Source organism: Ovis canadensis, chromosome 25, assembly GCF_042477335.2.
Source record: "Ovis canadensis isolate MfBH-ARS-UI-01 breed Bighorn chromosome 25, ARS-UI_OviCan_v2, whole genome shotgun sequence".
Lineage (NCBI taxonomy): Eukaryota > Metazoa > Chordata > Mammalia > Artiodactyla > Bovidae > Ovis > Ovis canadensis.
This window is the reverse complement of record NC_091269.1, coordinates 21,810,817-21,834,350: the sequence shown is the minus strand read 5'-3', so window position 1 is coordinate 21,834,350 and position 23,534 is coordinate 21,810,817. Positions and strand designations below refer to the sequence as shown.

General features: G+C 43.7%; 1 protein-coding gene across 2 annotated transcripts in view; it reads right to left on the bottom strand.

The window, feature by feature from the left end:
- Nucleotides 1–1,271: 1,271 nt before the first annotated feature.
- Nucleotides 1,272–23,534, bottom strand: part of GNPAT (glyceronephosphate O-acyltransferase) — a 37,157-nt gene continuing 14,894 nt past the window's right edge. For both annotated transcript variants that reach the window (XM_069572602.1, XM_069572603.1), the window contains exons 3-16: nt 20,970–21,146; nt 18,924–19,053; nt 14,992–15,119; nt 14,604–14,679; nt 14,179–14,330; nt 13,930–14,060; nt 12,279–12,502; nt 8,818–9,060; nt 6,921–7,000; nt 5,910–6,050; nt 5,543–5,642; nt 5,366–5,459; nt 4,702–4,763; nt 1,272–1,575 (exon numbers count right to left, since the gene is read on the bottom strand). In XM_069572602.1, coding sequence (XP_069428703.1) covers nt 1,532–1,575; nt 4,702–4,763; nt 5,366–5,459; nt 5,543–5,642; nt 5,910–6,050; nt 6,921–7,000; nt 8,818–9,060; nt 12,279–12,502; nt 13,930–14,060; nt 14,179–14,330; nt 14,604–14,679; nt 14,992–15,119; nt 18,924–19,053; nt 20,970–21,146 — 1,782 coding nt within the window. In that variant the 3' untranslated portion in view covers nt 1,272–1,531. The remainder of the gene's footprint in view (nt 1,576–4,701; nt 4,764–5,365; nt 5,460–5,542; nt 5,643–5,909; nt 6,051–6,920; nt 7,001–8,817; nt 9,061–12,278; nt 12,503–13,929; nt 14,061–14,178; nt 14,331–14,603; nt 14,680–14,991; nt 15,120–18,923; nt 19,054–20,969; nt 21,147–23,534) is intronic.

Genomic DNA, 23,534 nt, shown 5'->3' with positions numbered 1-23,534 from the left:
CTTTGCGACCCCATGGGCTACAGCACGCCAGGCTTCTCTGCCCTTCTCCATCTCCCAGAGCTTGCTTAAACTCATGTCCATTGAGTCGGTGATGCCTCACGATGCATCATGTCCAATCATCTCGTCCTATGGTGCCTCCTTCTCCTCTTGCCCTCAGTTCTTCCTAGTATCAGGGTCTTTTCCAATAAGTCGGATCTTCACATCAGGTGGCCAAAGTATTGGAGCTTCAGCATCAGTCCCTCCAATCAATGTTCAGGATTGATTTCCTTTAGGATTGACTGGTTTGATTTCCCTGCTGCCCAAGGGGCTCTCAACAGTCTTCTCCAGCACCACAGTTCAAAATTCAGATACTGAAGCCCTAATTCCCAATGTGACTTATCTGGAGCCGTTGGCAGTAACTAGGGCTAGACTGGGCAAATGGGGTGGGGCCCTAGTCTGATGGGGTAATGCCCTTCTAAGAGATTCCAGAGAGACTGCTGTCTTCAGACGCACAGAGAGGTAAGGTGAGCACGCTGAAAGATGGTGGCCTGCTACAAGCCCAGCAAAGAGGCTTCAGAATGAAACCTACCTTGCTGGCACCTTGGTCTTGGACTCTGAGCCTCCCGAACTGTAAAAAACCAAATTTCTGCTGTTTAAGCTGCCCACTCTGTGGTATCTCATAAGGCAGCCCAAGCAGATGAATATTCCTGCCTTTCTTTTTAATTCCATTTTCCATGGCTCTTGTTCCAGTTACATTGGTCCTCCAGGTCCTTCAGAACCAATCCCAGGACATTCTGCTCACAGTGCTCTCTGCAGGCTCACCCCGGCCCCTCCTCTGTCACCTCAGCCCCACATTTCGAGGACTGGCTGGTCTCATCCAAATTCTCAGCTTGAATGCCCTTCCAGAAGCGGCGAGTGGTTTGCTATCTGCCCGTCTTATTTCAGACTTTTCTCTCCTTGAACTGTTAAGCCTATTCATGACGCATCGCACAGCTTCTCTTTGTCACGTGTACTTTCTCTAATTCAGGTTCACTGATGAAGGCCCTTGGGGGGCAAAGTTTAACAGAAGATAGCTACTGTATTATGTACCTTTGTCAAACGTGTACTTGTTTGAGGTAACCTGAATTAAAGAAAGTCACGAGAAGCGTTAAGACATGCCCTTTCTAGTAGTTTTCTTTTGATAGCCAGAGCCTTTATAGAGTTGATGCTGCATTTTAATTCAGAAGTCAACATAACAGTTAAATACATGTAATAAGTTGAAAGTGTTAGTGAAATAGGAGCTAGGCTTTGTATTTCCAAACATGTTTCCAAAAGCCTGTTTTATTTTAAAACACACACAGGGTTGGACACAAATGTCTTTTTAACCATTGTGGAGGAGATTTTACTGACTGCTTACATTGATGGCTTTCCCTCTGTACCAAGTCCACTGTTCTCGAAGCCTTATAAAGGGTGAGAAGATGGGTTTCTTCCTTTACTTCCCGCTTTGTTGTAATACTAGTCCGTGAATGACAGAAATTACATGACCAATTTTTCTGTAACCATTTGGCAATCATTAAAGCTTCGCAGTTGCTGGTTTTCCTACCGGTGTTTTACAACCTAAGGTAAAAACAGAGAGATGGCTCATGAAATGACACCGAGTTTGCCCTTCCCTCATACAACTGCTTGGGCACTGGCGAAAGAAAAACACACGACACTTGTGCAGAGTTTTACAGACTGAAAAAGAATCAGTGGAGACAGCAGCGCCCTTAATAGGAGAAGCAGCAGTGTCTCAAAGAGGCGATGGGCACAGCCACGGTGCCCCCAGCCATGTTTCCTGAACTTCAAGGCTAGCATGTTCTAGTATGCTCACACTCACACCGCTGCCTTCTGAGGTTAAGAAAGCAACTCCATCATCCTTAGAATGAGGGCTTTGGTGTCTACTTTAGCTTTATGCCTCTCACCAAATTCCAAAGAATAGCTGCTGCTAAGTCACTTTTCGTGTGACCCCAGAGACGGCAGCACACCAGGCTCCGCCGTCCCTGGGATTCTCCAGGGAAAAACACTGGAGTGGGTTGCCATTTCCTTCTCCACCAAAGAATAGCAGGGAGATTAAAAAAAAATCTTAAATGAACAATGCAAAGAAATAGAAGAAAACAAAAGAATGGGAAAGACTAGAGATCTCTTCAAGAAAATTAGAGACACCAAGGGAATGTATCATGCAAAACAGGGACACAACAAAGGACAGAAATGGTGTGGACCTAACAGAAGCAGAAGATAATAAGACTTGGCAAGAACACACAGAACTGCACCAAAAGGGTCTTAATGACCCAGATAATCACGATGGTGTGGTCACTCACCTAGAATCAGACATCCTACAGTGTGAAGTCAAGTGGGCCTTAGGAAGCATCACTATGAGCAAAGCTAGTAGAGGTGACAGAATTCCAGTTGAGCTATTTCAAATCCCAAAAGATGCTGTTAAAAGTGCTGCACTCAATATGCCAGCAAATTTGGAAAACTCATCAGTGGCCACAGGACTGGAAAAGGTCAGTTTTCATTCCAATCCCAAAGGAAGGCAATGCCAAAGAATGTTCAAACTACCATACAATTGTGTTCATTTCGCACGTTGGCAAGGTAATGCTCAAAATCCTTTAAGCTAGGTTTCAACAGTATGTGAACTGAGAACTTCCAGATGTACAAACTAGATTTAGAAAAGGCAGAGGAACCAGAGACCAAATTGCCAACATCCGCTGTCTCATAGAAAAAGCAAGAGAATTCCAAGAACCATCTATTTCTCCTTTACAGACTATGCTAAAGCCTTTGACTGTGTGGATCATAACAAACTGTGGAAAATTCTTAAAGACATGGGAATACTAGACCAACTTACCTGCCTCCTGAGAAACCTGTATGCAGGTCAAGAAGAAACAGAACCAGATATGGATAAATGAACAGGCTCAAAACTAGGAAAGGAGTATGTCAAGGCTGCATATTGTCACCCTGTTTATTTAACTTATATACAGAGTAGGTCATGCGAAATGCTGGGGTGGATGAAGCACAGCTGGAATCAAGATTGCCAGGAGAAATATCAACAACCTCAGATATGCAGACAATACCACCCTAATGGCAGAAAGTGAAGAGGAACTAAAGAGCCTCTTGATGAAGATGAAAGAGGAGAGTGAAAAAGCTGGCTTAAAACTCAACATTCAGAAAGCTGAGATCATGGCATTTGGTCCCATCACTTCACAGCAAATAGATGGGGAAACAATGGAAACAGTGACACACTTAATTTTAGTGGCCTCTGTGGACGGTGACTGCAGCTATGAAATTTTAAAAAAAGACACTTGCTTCTTAGAAGAAAACCTATGAAAAACCTAGACAGCATTTTTTAAAAAGCAGAGATGTCACTTTGCTAACAAAGATCCACGTAGTCAAAGCTATAGTTTCTCCAGTTGCCATGGATGTGAGAGTTGGGCTGTAAAGAAGGCTGAGCACCAAAGAACTGATGCTTTTGAATTGTGGTGTTGGAGAAGACTGTTGAGAGTCCCTTGGACAGTAAGGAGATCAAACCAGTCAATCCTAAGGAAATCAACCCTAAATATTCATTGAAAGGACTGATGCTGAAGCTAAAGCTCCAATACTCTGGCCACCTGATGTGAAGAGTTGACTCATTGGAAAAGGTCCTGATGCTGGGAAAGACTGAAGGCAGAAAGAGAAGGGGATGACAGAGGATGAGATGTTTGGATGGCATCACCAACTTAATGGACATGAGTTTGAGCAAACTCTGGGAGATGGTGAAAGACAGGGAAGCCTGGTGTGCTACAGTCCATGGGTCCCAGAGTGAGACACGACTTAGGAACTGAACACCACCACCACAAAATTCAAAATCGAATTTCAAGGTTATATATTCTGAACTTTCAGACATACTCTAAACAGAAGACTATTTATAGTACTAAGGGCCTGGGTTCAGGCCCCATTCAAGAAACTAAGGTCCTTGGGAATGAAATGGGAGCTAATGAATCCAAGGACTAGGAGAGGAATCTTCTTGATTTCACCAGGACTAGATCATGCACCCTGATTAGTTATATTAGGAGCTGATCATTTTTATGCTGTTTAAGACTGCCAATTTTATGCCTGGTGTGTTTTCTGTTAGTTTTCTCCTTGCTGCTGCTGCTGCTAAGTCGCTTCAGTCGTGTCTGACTCTGTGCGACCCCAGAGACGGCAGCCCACCAGGCTCCCCCGCCCCTGGGATTCTCCAGGCAAGAACACTGGAGTGGGTTGCCATTTTCTTCTCCAGTGCGTGAAAGAGAAAAGTGAAAGTGAAGTCGCTCAGTCGTGTCGGACTCTGTGCGACCCCATGGACTGCAGCCCACCAGGATCCTCCGTCCATTGATTTTCCACGCAAGAGTACTGGAGAGGGGTGCCATTGCCTTCTCCAAGTTTTCTCCTTAGTTCCTTAAGAAAACTCTAGACGACAGAAATAGTTCTTTGCCTAAAGGGAAGGATGAAATTCTGTTGTGTGATAAATTTTAACCCCTTTGGAAAAATTTTTCCTAATTAACATCAACTCATTTTTATGTAGACGTTGGAATAAAGCTTATCTATGAATAAAAAAAAATGTTCTCTGTGTGTATTAAAGCTCAACTGCTGTTCATTTTGATAAGTTATTTCGTACCATACTTTCTTGTTTTACTGTATGTTGCTAAATGCAATGTGAAAGCCCATCACATTTTATTAAGTGGTACTTACCAAGCATTTCCTCTAACTTTGTTGTGGCAGGTTCATTTACGTTAAATATATAATCATTATTTCTAGGAGAAAAAATAATAAGCTTTCTTATTGCATAAATTAGGACGAAAAGACAACATTCATTTTTTATATAGTAAGAATATGTTCAAATAGTCTTCCTCAAGGGTAGTTTTAAATAGTTGAAAGTTGTGTGTATATTAATATGAGTACACATACACACGACATGCCCCTTACTTGGATTTTCTTATAATTAACCAATATGTGTGCACGTGTAGTCAATCACTCAGTCGTGTCCAATTCTTTGCACCCCATGGACTGCACCCACCAGGCTTCTCTGTCCAGGGAATATTTCAGGCAATAAAGGAGTAGGTTGCCATTTCCTACTCCAGAATTAACCTATAAATTTCAATAATTAGGTCAAAGCCAAAATGCTAGCCTAAAGCAATTTTTTTCTTTGCTTCAATGTAATTTTTATTCATAGCCACATAAAGTCTGCCTGGTAACGCAGAGTGACTTCACTACTCAGAACACGCAAAAGTGAAGCATGACGTGATGCTTCCTAGATCACGTGCGTCTCCACAGTTCTCTCTATGGATCTGGTGCTCAGCTGTTCTGAGCTGTCGCTGCCCCGAGCCCACCCTGGGCACTGTGCTCCGTTACTTACGCCTTCTTCTTCTCCACCACACCAAGCCTCACAAAAGCTGCTAAGGCATTTTTCTGTATGTCGGAGGACAACACATCGTAACACTGTGAGGCCCCTAAAACACAGGGATGAGGGCGTGAGTAACCTCCAGTTTGTTCTCAGCGGAGAGAAAGCACCGCCTTCAGGGCTGCGACTCACCTTGATCGAGAAGCTGACTTATGAATTTTCTAACTCTTATGAAGTACTGTTTCTCAGTGAAGTAGTCTTCTTCTTCATTCAAGAGGTATTTGCAAATTATCTGAGTTTTAAGAGGCAGGATAAGAGGAACAGAAAGTGAAAAAGGGCAGCCAACTACAAGAGAACAGTAAAGATCTCACACTGACCCTCTTAGTTTTATTCTGCTCCTCCATGGCAGAATGAAGACCCCTCCCCTTGCACAAAAAGGTTCTACCACTCTCCTGGGGAAGACACTTGCCCTTCAGACCAGACAGACGTACAGGGTAGGAAAGTCTCAGTTATATTTATCACGGGAGGTCGAAGGAGAACTTGCAAAAGATTTACACACCTGATAAGAGTCCACAAAGGGTTTAAAGAGTCCTATTAAAAACTCCAACACAGTGTTTCCTTTTTCTGTAACCAGGATGTCCCTTGTCATCACCTGTATGGCCTCACTTTTACAAAGCAAGTAACAGCCTTCTTCAAAGTCCTGGAAGGGGAGGGGAAAAGACAGAATTCATCCACAGATTTATACTTTAGGTCAATGATCCACTGCTGGGCTCAGCGTATGCAGCCACGCACCCTTGAAACAAGAAAAACACTAGCTAATTCTGCAACCCTTCCCAGACCCATGGTTGTGGTTGTTAGGTGCCAGAGAGCACTGTTTTGACACTCAGAATGTTGATCCTCAAATACAGTAAACACTGAAAACCTGATTAGCCTCAGAAATCATTACCTGGGCAATGGATCTTCTTTCACCGTGTATACAGCCTTACTCTCCTCACATTTAAACAAAAGCGCATGCAGCAAGTCCAAAAAACACTGAGAATCACGTTGTGCTCAAAGTGGCTGCCCTCATTTCCTACTGAACAAAACCTGTGTCCCTCAGTATGACAGACAGACCCCAGACCCGCCTGCCAGTGCTGCTTCCGCACCAGCAAGCCAGCGGCCCAGCTCTGGGGGCCCGATCCTTCACCAGCTGTCCACACCACCAGGCAGGACCACTCTTCTCCAATCTCTAAGCAAAAGACCCTAATCATTCCAGTAAGTTGTGCTGGAAAATGTGTCCTGATTGGTAAATTTTCTAACAGAATAGTTGGTTATTAGTTATTTTTACATTGGCTGCACTAACAGTTCAATGATTTGGTTCTTCTCACCAAATAATCCCCAAATTACTGATTAAACGTGAAGAATTAAAACCGAGTTTGTTGAACTTTAAGCGTCCACGTTTCTCTTTTGCACGTCTCTTTCTCTGCCGCACGGAGCCTTGAAGGAAGGGAAGACACACCTGTGAATCCAAGCCTAATATTTTCAGAACTCATACCACAAACACACGGCTTTTCTGCAGTTAAGGATTTACCTTTAGTGTGTTTCCTGGAAGAAAGATGAACTCATCGGAAAAAACACTGCATAGGAAGCGAAAGCAACTGTAGACATCCTCTGGAAATAAATTCATTGCATAAAATTACAACTCTGCTTTTTAAACATTCAGGGAGTACCAAGAAGTCCATGATACTCCAAAATGTAGGATTTTATTTTTTTAAATTTATTCATTTTTAATTGAAGAATAATTGCTTTACAATAGCTTTGGTTTCTGCCATAAATCAGCCATAGGTATACACATGTTCTGTCCCTCTTGAAGCTCAAAATGTAGTATTTTAAAGGCATATTACTCATATACCAGGGGCAAGGAAGCTATGCTGTGTGCTTAGTTGCTCAGTTGTGTCTAACTCTGCGACCCCAAAGACTGTAGCTGGCCAGGCTCCTCTGTCCATGGGGATTCTACAGGCAAGAATACTGGAGTGGGTTGCCATGCTCTCCCTCTAGGGGATCTTCCCACCCAGGGATCGAACCCAGGTCTCCCACATTGCAGGTGGATTCTTTATCATCTGAGTCACCAGGGAAGCTCATGAATACTGGAGTGGGTAGCCTATCCCTTCTCCAGTGGACTTTCCTGACCCAGGAATAGAACTGGGGTCTCCTGCATTGCAAGCAGATTTTTTACCAGCTGAGCTACCAGGGAAGGAAGCTATAAACGATCTAAATTTTACCCACAAGTAAACTAGTCTAGTATGATTTCAATGATTGAAGCTGGATTACAACCAGGCTTCTAATCAGTCAGTGTGGAAAAGGGCAAGTGGCCTTTGAAGCCAGGGCACGTCACTTCACCTGTGCGTGGTTTCCAAGCAGAGAAGGAAAGGAATGGCTTCCTCCATCCCCTTCCACATTAACGTCTGCCTATGTCTCTACCCCATCTTTGGCACTAGAACACACTGGCACACAACACTAGAAACTACTGTCTTACCCCTCAGATGTGTGGGTCTTCCCAGCCCATCAGCTACAGACCTTCATCTTTCTGGCATGACTTTTCGCATCAGAAAAATATACCTCCATATGGATGCAAACAGTTGCCTCCAACTTCAGGGTGTTCACACTGAAGTACTCTAGAAGACTACATATGTGCCCCTCAGCTGTGGATGAATCCCAGCGCGAGAAGCCTCCCGGAGAACTAGGATCAAGGTTTGAGTTTCCTCTGTCCTGAGCTAGGCTGTCTGACCTCTCTGGGGCCCAGTTTCCTCATTCACAAAATGACATTTCCTTCCAAGGCTAAAGGTCTGCGGCTGAGTCCAGTGTACCTCCACTCTGGCTTTTCCTTAAAATGATCTACAGAGCTTTGAATGACAAACACAAAAACCACCAACTGAATCAGAAGCCTTCGGGGATGGAACTCAGCCTCCAAAAATTCTACAGTGCAGCCTTGTGTAGAAAACCCCTGGCCCTGACTACAGGCTTCTGTGAAAACAACGGTTTCACTTGTTATTATACTCCTCGGTGCAACCAGCACGCTCCTGTATATGAGCACGCACACACCGCTGCGACAGTTCACCCACCCCGTCTGCTTCTGTCGGCTGAGGGAAGTGACATCAGAGAAAGCGCGTCAGACCAGGCAATGGAGAGCTGTGCTCTCGTCCCATAACCTTAAGTAATCAGAAGTCTCTAGGCCTAGTGTTCCGTATTTATAAAAGGAGATGTTTAGACTAGATGATTTTTTTAGGTCCTTTGCATTCCCGAGTTTTAGGCAGCTAGCCATGCATTTAGGAGGAAAAACCTGACTAGTTCTGAGTACAGGCCCTCCCCTTGCTGGTATGGGGCTGCACGCACGTGGCAGGGCATTGAAAGCTTCAAACGTTGCTCCCTACATGGGACTGAATGGCCAGGTCTCTTCCAGAATTCAAGACCACGGTACCAAAAGTTACCTTTCCTGAACCCAGGGGTCATCTGCAATGCCACAGCGACTAAGGAAGGACGGACAAAAATGTTGAGCAGCTGGTTCCTGTATGCCAAGCACATGAGGAGGGTGATATGCTGGAAAATGAGTCCATCCACCAGTTCCGAGTCTCCACACTCCACTTTCAGAATCACCCGGTCTTTGACAAGGCTGACAATGTTGGAATGCAGAAGAATGCTGGACTGGATAACTTCTTCGGGAGGTTCATTATCTACATAGGCAAGGACAATTCACTCAGGTAAATGGCAAAGAAATGGGCTGGGTCACTGCTGGGCGTCTTACCCCCAGTATGAATTAACGCTAGCAAACTGACACATTTACTGTTAAGTACAGGTACTGGTTTTAGACCTCACCAAATGAGGTAATGATACTACACGGGAAGGATATTTTAAAAGCAGTATGGCATAAATCAACTCTTTTTAAGGACATATAACATACTTTTTCATCTATCCCAAATCTGTTAGCCATTCTGAAATGCACATCAACTCCCATTTTGAAAGCCAACACTTTCTCAAGAATCACATTTTTGTAATAGCAAGTTACATGACAAGAAAATCACGTATGTGGATCTAAGAATACTAAGACAAGAAGACATGCTAGGGACTTCCCTGGGGAGGCGGGGGTGGGGGGGGCTCCAGCGATTAGGAACATGCCTTCTAATGGGTGGTTCTACCCTTCTAACGTGGGTTCAACCCTGGTCAGGGAACTAAAATTCCACATGCTACAGGTCAATTAAGCCTGCAGCCTCAAATAAGACCCAATGCAGCCAAAAATAAATAAATGAATATTTTTTTTTAAAAAAGAAGATATGCTGCACACCTAAATTCCAAGATGGCAAGAATATCACTTTACAACTTTGGAGGTAAACCAAAGGGCAACCCGAACAGGCGCCCTCCAAGCTTCACGTCTCCCTGAGGACACAGGGACACCAGGCAGACTTTTCTGGTTGCCCTGTGTCAAAGGCAACTGAAGACGTGGGCTCATAACAGCTCCTGGTATGTCAGCACCCGACACTCCACTGGCCAAGAGACAGCTGAGGAGTTAGAATTATAAGCACGATAAAAGAGGTGGGAGCATTTAACAATATTCTTGATAAGGGAACTCATTTTATTGTTACCCTGAGACAAAGAGCTGGCTGCTGCTACGTCGCTTCAGTCGTGTCTGACTCTGTGTGACCCCATAGCCAGCAGCCCACCAGGCTCCCCGTCCCTGGGATTCTCCAGGCAAGAACACTGGAGTGGGTTGCCATTTCCTTCTCCAGTGCATCAAAGTGAAAAGTGAAAGTGAAGTTGCTCAGTCGTGTCCGTCTCTTCCTGACCCCATGGACTGCAGCCTACCAGGCTCCTCCGTACATGGGATTTTCCAGGCAAGAGTACTGGAGTGGGGTGCCATTGCCTTCCCCGAAGAGCTGGCTGACAGGTGTGTACAGGAGGCACGCTGTTCAAGCGGGACAACAGGTTCTGCTAACGCTTCATGGAAGGGACAAGTGGGAGGTGAAGTTTTTCCTTCCAGACTCAATCATATTCACTCTGGACTCATCTGCCTTGTCTCAGGCTGCTCATGGTAATGATACAGTGCATGACACTATATAAACAATACAGTATGATTTGTTTTATATATAATATAACAATATGCGTATCATAGCCTAGACATGAGAATGCTTAAGAATATGAAATAATCTGGGTAAAAAAGCAAAAAAGGAACCAAATACACACACCACGTTCTGAATTAGAAACTGTGTTTGATCATTTCTGGTACCTGACTTCTGGAACTTACCAACTGACTCTCACTTTGTATTAATGACAACTACAGCTGTCACGGTGGCTGCACAGGCACTTTTAGCTATGGATTATCCACATATTTATCCCCTCTTGAAAAAGCAAAACATCTCAGCAAGACAGGTGCCTCCATTTTCATGTTTCTGGGTATTCCTCTCTCATGACTTTATGCCTTATATTACAATCAACATGTCCTTTGCCTCCTATCAGACCATTACAATCCTGGGGAGAGATGTATGATTCATCCTTACATCCCTACTGGTGATCAACACTCAGCTGATCAGCACTCCTGTGAGTAGTCCCTCCAGGCCTCTGTCAGCCATGCCGCCCTCTGCAGCTGCCTGGCTCTGCTGCCTGAGTTCTCATCTCTGAATGGCAGCCTTCCTGCTTGTCTCCCTGACTCCAGTCTCTCCCCGTTGGGGTTCATCTTTAAACTGAAATCTGGCTACTTCCTAAGGCCAATCCGCCATACCTCCCTGCCTAAATCCACGGCTGCATTCTGTGACGTCAAGCTCTAGTCCAGACTCCAAGGCAGCAGGCCTCTGGGACCCAGCCTTTGTCCGCAGTCCACCTCCGTCACGCCTTCCCCAAAGCCAGTGTTCTATCAACGCCCGTCACCAGCGGGTCAAGAGACACCCAGTGCTGTCGCCCCCCTCACTGCCTGTTCCTACTCCCTGCACTGGCCTTGCTCCTCCCCAGCTGTCTTCCTGAGGGGCTCCTACTGCCCTTCAAGGCTGGTTCACAAGTCACACCTTCCTGAGCGTGCGCCCTTTCCCAAGCATTACTCTCAGTAACCCTCAGCAGTCTGCCCATAGCTCTGTCTTTATTTAAACGAACTACTAGTCTGTACATCATCACCCATCCTGCCTTCTATCCAGAACAGGGTTTACATCTTGTTCATCTTTGTACCCCTGGTACTTCCCAGGTTTAATGAGTGAACAGTAAGTATCTGACTATATATAATTATATGGTCTTAAAAGACTGCATTCTGGGACCTCCCTAGAGGTCCAGTGATTAAAACTCTACGTTTCCAATGCGGGGGCACAGGTTTGATCCTTGGTTGGGGAACTAAGATCCTGTATGTTATCGGTTGTGCCCCCCTTGAAAGACTGCATTTTCAATTGCAGTCTCTACAATTTTCAATCAAAGGGCTTGAAAGTAACTTAAGCTAACTACTGTCATATATATTCCAAACTCCGAGCATAGTAGTCACAACTTCAATTAGGTTTTCAAAGCTGTTATTATCAGAGAATTGTATACAGTTCTGCAAGACTAGCCCTTTAATCCTTACAATCCAGTAAGGCAAAGGATCGCAAATATGTGGCAGAAAGAGGTGGGTGTTGCAGGAAGAATATGCGGAGTACAAAGAGTCATTATTTATTTCCCACTCTGCTAGATACAAAGGAGGGTGTTCTAGTCCTCTATCTACTTGGAGTCTCACAGTGAGACATGACATATAGACAATTATTCTCAAGTAATCAACAAGCTATGGTCAATGTCCTATAGCATAAAAACAGACTTAGCTTTCTTTCTCTGAGCAATGCTTTGCTCAAAGTCCTATATGGGTTTTTTCATGTTTAGGCTACAAGTTTCCCAAATTTAATAAATAAAAAAAGCAACCATTCTCACCACATATGTCCCACATACATACCAGGCCAAGTAAGAAACCCCCCAAAGGCCTGGGTTAAGCCTTTCAGCCATAAAGTTTTTTCCAACAGGGCATCAAAGTCCATGGATGGCCGGTTCTGAAGCAGGACAGCGACTATTAGTGGCCACGGGCTCAGGACCAGGTTTTGAATTTGGAGAAGCTCCATTCTGTAGGCAACTTCAGTGACAAAGGTGTGCATCTCCTCCGACTGTTTCTGAGGAATATATCTAAAAGGAAGAATACAGAACAAGCAATCACAGTTCTGCCACTTAGACAACGTGAGAGGAGAAGGGAACGGGAGAAGACAGACCCTCTAGAGCATTCTCATGCTTTATGCCAACTGAATTCTCTCGGGTCACACTGAAAAAATATACCTGCACTTTACTAAAGTATCTGTTTGCCTTGAGAGTATGCTCTTGACAGGTGATTAAAAATACTCAAGCTAACAGGGTTCTATTATCCCTGGTTTCAGGCCAAAACAAACACACACTTCTGCACTTTGTAAGTGGGATAGATCAGTTCTTTTGTGAAAACTAATGCCTCCTCCAGTGGACTGTTTGCCTCGTTCATAGTATTTTGAATGTGTCTCTTGTAGAACATACCGATCAGGTTATGATAGGTGTATGTTCTGTTGACAACTGCTCATGTCTGCATTGCCAGGCTGTACAGTGGGCCTGACTGCCACACCGTCCTTCTGAGAAGTTTCAGGGCACCTGACTGGTGTTGCCAGGGTCCTCGCCTGACACACTCCTCATGCCTGGATCACTAAACACTGCATTGCATGATATCAGGAACCTACTCAGCTGGCTGGACCAAGGATATGCGTATGACCTGACAGCAGTCACATAATAACCCACAAAATAACGTGAAAGCTGCAGCCAGTGAGAACTCCCTGCTAATGGATACAACTGGCCATTTCAGACGGAAAGAGTGAAAGCTTGTGGCTACAAAAAGCTAACTATCTGCTTCTGACAGCTAATGAAGCTGGAGCTGCTGTGGGACCACTGGCACTGCAGATAAATCATGAGCGATGCTGCAGCCACGTGAGGCCTGGCTGAGCAGGCAGTCTGTCTCCTTTACTCCCGCAGGTGTACTTCTCTGCATTAAGAACCAACCCCCCCGCCCCCCCGCCCCCCGCCCCTCCCGCCCAACATGTGTTTATAGCTGCAACCTGAGAGAACCTGTTTCCTTGCTCATAAAACTGTAACCTTCTTGAGAGCAGGGACTCACTCCCATTCACTATTACTAAACAGTCCTTTCCAGGATCAAAAAAAAAATACTGACTGGCCTACCAGAAGTGCTCAACAATTCCTATATATGTGCTTGTTAACACACTTTTCTTGTTTGTGCTTTTAAGTTTGTAGGTTACGGGGGAGGGAGCCTGGGGAGAAGGAATCAGAAGAAACATCTGTCACTTTGAGAGTGGGCAATGGGGCCCTGTGTTTGTTTCAGCACTGTCTGGCTTGGCACGTTTAATATACACACTGCAGCTAACTGTCTAGAAGACACATTAATTGAAGCTTTCTCTTCTCCAGGGTATCATCTCAGAAAAGCAAGTTTCAGTTCTGCAAGTGGTCAACTCAAGAATTACAATTTACACTTTTAGATTTTCATCCTTGTTTCTATGTCAGTTATGAAAACACAGGCCTTGCACCTGGGAACCAAGTTATACGGGCTCCGACCCATCCTCCCAGCGGCCAGAGATCGAAGCGACACAGGGTCTCCAAAGTACACATGAATGTTTCCAAACTTCTCAGAGAGGATTCTCCTGGCTTTCAACAATCCCTACGAGTGTCACAACAGGGGGGAAAAATAGGAATAAATCCAGAAATTAGTTGACGTATAAACTAGCATTTTCTATAAATTCCAGTAAAGTCAAGCTTGGCTATCAAGCTTTACGTACAGTTGTAGATTCTTTCGGCTTAGGAACCCCTAGAAGCTCATATGCATACAGAGTTTCTTCCAATATCCTATCGTAACTGATGCTGATTGGAACAAGGTAGGTATCAAAAACTTCTCTTTTAAAAAATGGTTCCATCACAATATTCAGAAGACCTGGAAACACAGGGAGAAAGAGCTTTTCATACATACTGAAAAAGAGAGCAAACAAGGGTGTGGGAAGATACTAACAGTATACGTTATATACCAAGCCCATAAATATAATACAGACTGTTGCACTTATAAAGAAACAAACTGCACTTATAAGGCAAAGAATATCTTGGAAAAAAAAAAAAAAAGGCAAGTATCATGTTCTATTAAGCAGCTATGATGACACCACACCTGAAGCCTGTGGGTTTGTATTTTTCCTTCAATCTGTAAGGAACCTACCAAATTTTGGAGTCAATGTCTTGGCAGAGCGGCTTCTTGTCCCTTCGAGGAAAAATTCAACAGGAGCATAACCATTCTTTAAAGAGAAAACACAAACAAACAAAACAAAACACAAAACCCGTTGCCTACTCTCAAAGTGATAAATGCTTCTTTTGATTCCTTTTCCCGAGTTCCCTCCCCAGCCCTCTGAGCAAACACTGCTCGCAGTGAAACTTAAACAAGGGAGCCACGCAGAGTAAACAGATTGCTGAGGTTATGTACATTCCTCGAGGGGAAAGAAACAGCTAAGTGGTCCACTCAGAAGTTAAGAATTTAAATAAGACCTGACAGCAAACGTCAGTGAAAAGAAAGCACAGCTTGAAAGCACTGGGTAGTTATCTGCATTTACCCGTAACATGGTTTTCACATATTCGGAGAATACGGCCCAGTAGAGCTTATTGCCGCCAAAGGTACGCCGCATGAAGAAAGCCCCTGACATCCGCAGCAGCTCACCGATCATCTTCATTCCCAGGAAGTCTACCAAAGAAAGGCTGGTTAATATTTATCCAGAGTGCAACTTCCTCTAAATATCTCAAACAAATTCTATTAAGATAGGTTTTAGGTATGTAAGACACTCCTCATCTTAAGAAGAAACATCTAATGGGATTATGGGAAAGAATGGCTTTGCTGGGCAGGTGCTGGTAGGGGGGTTACCTCGTGCACCCTCCTTTCCATGCAGCTCTGCATCTACAACCAGACCAGCTAGAGACAGGGGCAGCAGCCTCAACTGTGGCATCGTGCCAACCTTTCTAGTCAGTACTGCTGCTGACCTCAATGACGTGAGTGAGTGCTCAGTAGTTTGTGTCCAACTCTTTAAGACCCTCTTTAAGACTCTACCTGGCCAGGCTCCTCTCTCCATGGGATTCTCCAGGAAAGAATACTGGAGTGGGATGCCATGCCCTTCTCCAGGGGATCAAACCGGCATCTCCTGCGTTTCCTGCACTGGCAGGCAGATTCTTTACCCACTGAACCACCTGGGAAGCCTGGCCTTGATGACACATCAACACATCCTTCATGCTCTGGGCGGGTAGGCCAAACTAGCTCACTCTCTCCTTTCCTTTCTACCCATCAGGTAAAAATATCGATATTCTTTTAGAAGCGCACAGATTAAAACAGAAAAGTCAACAATGAAAAGAAAGAGTTCACTATCAGTTTTTAAAAAGTTCTTTTCATTTTTTCCTAATTTTCAAATAACTTTTTCAATCGTCTGTATAGATGGAAATACTTTTAAAGTGCTGAGGTTCCTGGCAGTTTTTATTTTACTGTTAGCACTCGGTTGTGTCTGACTCTTTGCGACCTCATGGACTGTCGCTCACCAGACTCCTCCGTCCACGGAATTTTCCAGGCAAGAATACTGGAGTGGGTTGCCATTTCCTCTTCCAGGGGATCATCCCGGCTCAGGGATCAAACTCATATCTCTTTAGTCTCCTCCTTTGGCAGGCAGATTCTTGACCACTGAGCCACCGGGGCTTATTAACAACGGTGTTGATTAAATCCAGGCGGCTCAGGTGGTAAAGAATCTGCCTGCAATGCAGGAGACCCAGGTTTGATCCCTGGGTTGGGAAGATCCCCTGGAGAAGGAAATAGCAAACCACTCCTCCGGTATTTCTGTCTGGAGAATCCTAGGGACAGAGAAGCCTGGTGGGCTACGGCCCATGGGGTCACAAAGAGTCAGACATGACTGAGCACGCGCATATGCGGCCGAATCCCAGCTTTCCTGGCTACCTATAAGGGGGATAAAAACAATGTCTTCGCGTTGGTAATCCTACTTCTTGGAATCAATTCTACAGAAATAAAAGCACTAATACGAAAATATATTGAAAAGTTGTTTCAGCAAAACTACTACACTATGATACATATACACTGCTGGATATTATATAGCAATAAAAATCTTAGACATGAAGTTAGAATCTTACCAGAAAAGTCACACCACATACAAAGATTAAACCAAAACACATCAAGGACCTAAATACAAAACCTCAATCTATAGAACTTTTAGAAGAAAATATAGGGGGACAGCTTTATAACATTGGATTTGACAATGATTCTTAGATATGAGACCAAAAGCACAGAAAATAAAAGAAACAACAGACAAACTGGACTACAGTTGTCCTTGGGTTGGGAGCAGTCCATGGGGGGCTGGTTCTGGGACTCTCTGTGGGTACCAAAACACCTGGCTGCTCAAGTCCCTTATATAAAAGGGCAGAGTGTTTGCATACCACCTAGCACACCTTTGTACACTTTACATCAGCTCCAGATTACTTATGATTCTTACACAACTGCTTGTAAATGGCTGTAAGTATACTGTAAAAGTGAAGTCGCTCAGTCGTGTCTGACTCTTTGCGACCCGTGGACTGTAGCCCACCAAGCTCCTCCACCCATGGGATTCTCCAGGCAAGAATACTGGAGTGGGTTGCCATTTCCTTCTCCAAGGGATCTTCCCGACGACCCAGGGATTGAACCCAGGTCTCCCATGTTGCAGGCAGACGCTTTAACCCCTGCACCACCTGTAAATGCTATGCAAATAGTTTCCCGTGAATGGCAAGTTCAATTATTGCTTTTCGGAACTTTCTGGAGTTTTTATTCCAAATATCCTTGATCTGTGGCTGGTTAAATCCACGGATACAGAACTTGTGGACACAGACTACTGACTGTAAATCAAAATGAAAAACTTCCACTCATCAAAGGATACAATCAACAGAGTGAAAAGGGATAAAATATTTACAGTCACATATCTGATACAGAATATATAAAGAACTCCTACAACTCATCAACAAAGAAAACAGACAATCCAAAGGACTTAAAATACTCCTCTGAAGAGGATACAGAACTGGCCAACAAGCATATGAAAAGATGCTTAACATAACTAATCGCCAGGAAATACAAATACTCATGATGAGATATCACTTCAAACCCATTATGAAGACTATTATTAACAACAAAACAAAAAAAATCTAAAAAACCGGAAAATAATAAGTGTTGGTTGAATGTGGAGAAATTGAACCTGCATGCACCGTTGGGGTGCAGCCAACACCCTACGGTGTCTTCTTTAGAAAACAAAATGGCAGTTCCTCAAAAAATTGAAAATAAAATTACCATCCAATCCAGCAATTCTACTTCTGGGTATATACCTGGAAGAACTGAAAGCAGAGAATCAAACAGGTATTTATCCATCTACACTCACTGCAGCACTATTCACAACAGCCACAAAGTAGAAGCATCCCAAGTACCCAGGGATAGATGAATGAATAAACAAAATATGGTATATACAAACAGCGGGAGACAGTGAAGGACAGGGAAGCCTGGCATGCTGTAGTCCATGGGGTTGCAAAGAGTCAGACACGACTTAGCAACTGAACAACAATACACTGGAGTATTATACAGCCTTAAAAAAAAGAAAATTCTGATAGACACTACAATATGGATGAACCCTGAGGACACTATGCTGTGTGAAGTAGGCTGGTAAAAGAAGGACAAATCCTGTGTACCTCCACTTGCAGAAGGTAATGGATAGTCAAATTTGCAGAGATAGAAAGCATGAACAGAATAGTGGCTGCCAGGGGCTGCAGGGAGAATAGAATGAGAGGGTAAGTGCTAAATGAAGACAGAATTTCATTTTTGCAAGATGAGAAGACTTTAGTGGATAGACTGCAGTACAACAGTGTGAACTTTATGTCACTGAACTGTGCATTGAAAAATGATGAAGATGGCAAATTTTATGCTTTGTGCATTTTAACACAATTGAAAAATAGTAAAAAGAGTTTAGACCTATTTTTTTTTGTTTAGATTTAAAATATTTTTTATTTTATGGCTGCACTGCACAGCATGTGGGATCTTAGTTCCCTGACCAGAGACTGAACCCGCATCGCCTGCATTAGAAACGTGAAGTCTTAATCAACAGATCGCCATGGAAGTCCCTTTAGATTTTTAAATTTTTTTTTACTTTTCAAAAAAAGTTTAGATCTATTTATTGACCTATAGAGATAGCCACTGATGCACTATCAAATAAAAAAAAAAACCAGTAGGGTAGTCTAATCTCCTTTTTCAAGCTAAACCAAAAGCCCTACGTGCACACAAGCTTGCTTATGTCTGTTCAGGCCAGTAGAGCACAATACAGAGGACACAATCCAATGATCACACCTGGAACTGGAGGGAAGGAGGGAGAGGCTGTTATATTTTCATCATTTTCTTCAACTTCCTTAGAATTGTTAAAATCGTTCCAGTGAAAGCTTTAATTTTTATAACAACAACAAAAAAGGAAAGTAGAGGACCGAAGCGTACCCATTCCTGCCGCTATGACTGGCACAGGTAAGTCATAGTTGTACAAGAGGAAAGACAGCATCAGAAAGTCGATGTAGCTCCGGTGGCTGGGCAGCAGGACAACTGGATGCTCCTGGATGGCTCGCTGGAGCTTTAAGACAAAGGTTACACTTGGAACACTTTCAGCTTTCACGCTTATTAAAACTGAACCTTAAATCAGAAAGTGGAAGAATGTGCTACAGGGGGAACCCTAACACCGGTTTTCTGCCTCTCTGATCCCATACACAAAACTTATTTCTGAGTTCTAGCTAAATAATCTCACAATAATGCAAGAATATTAACAATTTTAAATTTGCAGATCATAATAATAGTCATGGTGATGATCACTAACACATATTAGTTGAGCAGCAGTTAAGCCTTTTACATGCATTGTTTAATATCACACACATATTTGTAAATAAGGCTTAAGCCTTATTCAGCTTTCTGGGTTGTGACATAGTCATGCCACTGATGTTCGCTGGGAACTGGGAATGAATCTGAAGTCAGTCTGAGTTAAGAAGCCAACAATTAGCTGCTGTACTAGACTGGCTGGTGGACTGTAGGAAGAGAGAGCAAGAATTCTCTCTCAGAGATTAAAAAAAAAAAACTACACATTGTTAGGACCAGGAAAAGGAATGGTACTTTTCTATTTATACACTAGACTCAGGGAGAGTGGATGCCCAGTAGTAGGGACAAATGAAATGAACTTCCCAATACATTTCTCAGGTTAGCAACCTCAAACATACCCAGTGTGTCCACATACCGTCTGTTTTTCTGAACTCTAAGTACACAATCAACTGAGGTAAGGTAGTTTGTAGTCAGTTAGGATCTAGCCAGCAACACTCCCTGCCCTTAGCACTGTACCAAACACCCTCCCGCAGAGATCCAAATAGTAGGTCAGCAAGTTGGAAATTAGTCATAGGAGGAAAAGGAGAAATACTTGGAAGCCAAGTAGAAGACTGAATAAAAACACAGCATTAAAAGGCATGAGCAGGAAGGCCAATGAAGGTAAGAGCTTCCAAGTAAATTTAAAAAAATGTATTAAATAATAAATAGAAAAAATAATCATCATAGAGAAAGCTCTTATTTCCAGAAAAAAAGTATTAAATGACAGGAGTGATGGAATTAGAAAAACCAGCATTTGGCAATCAGAAGAGTAATAACTGGATTCAAGAAAAAATCATCAGTGGGTATAAAAACTAACAGAGCAAAGTATGATGAAAAACAGGACTCTGAAGCACTCCCCAAGATGTGTATTAATTACAAGGGGACAGAGAGTAACTCTACAGTGGAGAAACACGGCAGAGCGCGGTGACCGACTGATGAATGTGAGCATCACCAGGAACCGGCAGACAGAGGCCACCCGCTCACAGGCCGACACACTGAGGACACGGCCTTAGCCTGAGTGAGGAAACCGCTCCGATCCAGAGCAAGGGGCGGCAGAAAACACCTGGTCTGTTTCCTTCAAAAGCGGTTTCATGAAACACAAACAAAGACTAAGGAATTGTTCTAGATTAAAAGACTCCAAAGAGAGATGGATGCTGACTGTGACGTGTGACGTAGGACTTCCCCTGCCTGTATGTGACAGAGCTGCGACAGCTGGTGAAGCATGAAAAGACCTGTGTTACCAGCACTGTGTCAGTGTCAATTTGCTTCTTTTGATAATTACACCACGAGAGAATGTCTCTGGTTATAGGAAAAACACGCCAGAAAGGCGTGTGAGTCACAGGAAAATGCTGTAAACTTCAGTGAAACATGTGCAGAAACTCTCTTAGTACTCCGTGAGCATCTGACACCAGCTCAGTCTGTCAAGTCTGTGCGTAAGTGACTAAGTCGGTTTGTCTGAAGCCTGCAGGTCTGAAGGGGAGAGGGAGAAACACCCAGCAGAGAGGCAGAGCTGCCCTCTGCTCAGGCCGGACGCCGCTTGATAACCAGCAGCTGCTCATCCAGTGCACACTGAGATGCCTCTGAGTTGAGGAAACTGTGAGGGGTTGAAGAAGAGATTGTTTTTTAACAAGCAATACTCACTTTCTGAATCCCTTCTTCATTTACACGCACTTTTGAGAAAATCTGTTTAAATATTTTACTCAGGGCAAAGGCGAAAAACCGAATGGCTCCTAGACGCAGCTTGTGGCTCATTTCATCCAGGATCTCACAGGCTTCCTCTCGGAGGACCTCGACAGGTTGAAGGGATTCCTTGGAAAGCTAAAAGGGAAAGCAGGGATACATTTCTGGGGAAAAGTAAAAAGTCCAAATTCTTTTTGCTCAAATCAGCAGGACCAGTTCCAAATGGACTAATGTTATATAACTCACAAATGGCATGTTTTCTTCTTAATTTAAATGGACATGACTTAAGCTTACATCCAAATTCTTTAAGTTGCTGCTCAAAATCTAGTGTCTGAGCATATACTTTGAGAGTAGTTAACTTTCAGTAGATTACTGTACCTCTTCATCTAACTGCTTAGTGCTATTACAAGGTAACAACATATAAGGGGAAAATATAAGATTCTATTGAAATAACCACTCACTGTATCACATATGCAGGTCACTGGTACAAAAATCTCTGAACTATCAAAGGATAATCAGTGAAACTCATGACCTCACAATGGAACGCTCTTCATTCATACGGCATGCCACATCTTTCTGTACAGAGAACAAAATGCTGGCTGTGTGCTGGGACTGCCAAGTGCCTGGAGACGAACAAGTCACAGCTTCTGTCCTCAAAGAAGCCTAATCTGTTCCTTTAACTTCCCCCTAAAAGAGCACTTTGAAAAAGACTGAAATCTATGTAATAAATAATATTTGTTCTTACTAAAGGAGAAAGCTCTTAAAGACGAGGATGGGACGTGAAAGCCCCAGTCTCCCAGTCACATGCAGTGAAGGAGTCACACTTTTTGAGAAAGCTGAGGGGAATCTAACACACAAACTGCCACATCAAAGGGAAGAAGTCAGTGGCACTTAGTACTCTCACAAATGTATAACTATCCTCTACTTAGCTCCATATCTCAGCTTTTCTCTAACATTTTAAGATTTTTTTAAAAATATGGACCATTTTAAAAGTCTTCATCAATTTGTTACAATATTATTTTTGTTTTATGTTCTGGTTTTTGGCTGTGAGGCATGTGGGATCTTAAGTCCGCAACCAGGGACTGTAGCCCCAGCACTGGATGGCAGAGTCTTAAGCACGGGATCGCCAGCAAGTCCCTGTATCTGAGCTTTTGAGGAGCCAGTTCAACAGGCCCAAGACTGTGGGACCAAGATAAACTGCTTCCTCTTAACCAGTACTCCCTTATTTCACTCAGAGGTTATCCTTATACTCAGAAAAGTGATGAAGCAAGAAAGGTTTAGTGATATGATCAGAGCAGAACCAACGCTGAATATAAACAGGTCGGCGACTGAGTGAACAGGAGGTGGGAGAGTAAAGACAGTGGCCATAGAGCAAATAACTGAAAAGTCTCAACAAGGAGCTCAGCGAGGACAACAGACAGCAAAAGTGTTTCCAAACCTGAAAAGCCTTTACATCATCACTGCATTGGAAAAACTATGATAAAACATAATAACATGGAATTCACCATTTTAACGATTTTTAAGTGTAAAGTTTGGTGGCATTGGACCTGTTGTCAGATTAAGGGAAGAATCAACAGAGAAAGAAAGGCTGAAGACAGAGACAGGGAGAGGCTTCTGCTACGAGTCTCACAAGAGATTAACGTGTGCTCATCCAAGGCCTTGTCACCGAGCCCAGGCTGAAGCACACACGGAGAGGGTGCAGTACAGACACACCTGAAGGCAAGGAGCAGGGACTTGAGGAAAATAACTTCTAATCTTTCTCATTATTCCAAAGTAAAAGCATGATTGCCTGCTAATGGCAAGAGGGCAGAGTCTAATAAGAGCTTAAGGTTTGGCAGATTTAGGGGACGGGAAGGGACTGATGTAAGAAGGGGTCTCAAGTCTGGAGATCACGGATGTGCACAGCTCTGCCCGTCCTCCCAGGAGCAGCCCGGTACCTGGAGGTGTGAACAGAGAGCTACACTGACACAGAGCCTATGCAGTCTGGAAGGCAGACTGTGGTACATGAGGATTAAAGTTACTGGTGACATAATTAAGCAAGTAATCCTAGCAACGGCTAGTTAGGAAGAGAGGACGGAAAGGCAGAATTAGAAAAAGGGAAAAAAGGAGGACTCAAGGATTCGGTGGGAACGGATTTCAGGAAATGAGCCTAGGAAAGGGACTACACTTGGAAAACTATCAAGATAGTTCAGACCAGAGACAGAAGAGCCCCACACACAGGTAAGAAAGGGTGCTGAAGACAAGGGTAAGGGCAGAGTGACGCTCAGGTTTAGGCAAAAGAATGGGTAGTAGGGCCATCCTCTCAATAGAGAGTGCAGACAGGGACACTGCAGGGGTTGAGAAGGCAGATATGCTGATTCTGAGGTATTTGTGAGACACAGAAATTAGATATCCAGCAGGGAATAGGGCTGTCAGAGATTAAATTCTGAATGCCAATTATCTAGCCAAGGGTAGAGGTATTGTTTGGATATCATCAGACTATAGATGAACACTGAAATGATGAGAATGGGTAAAATCCATCAGGGA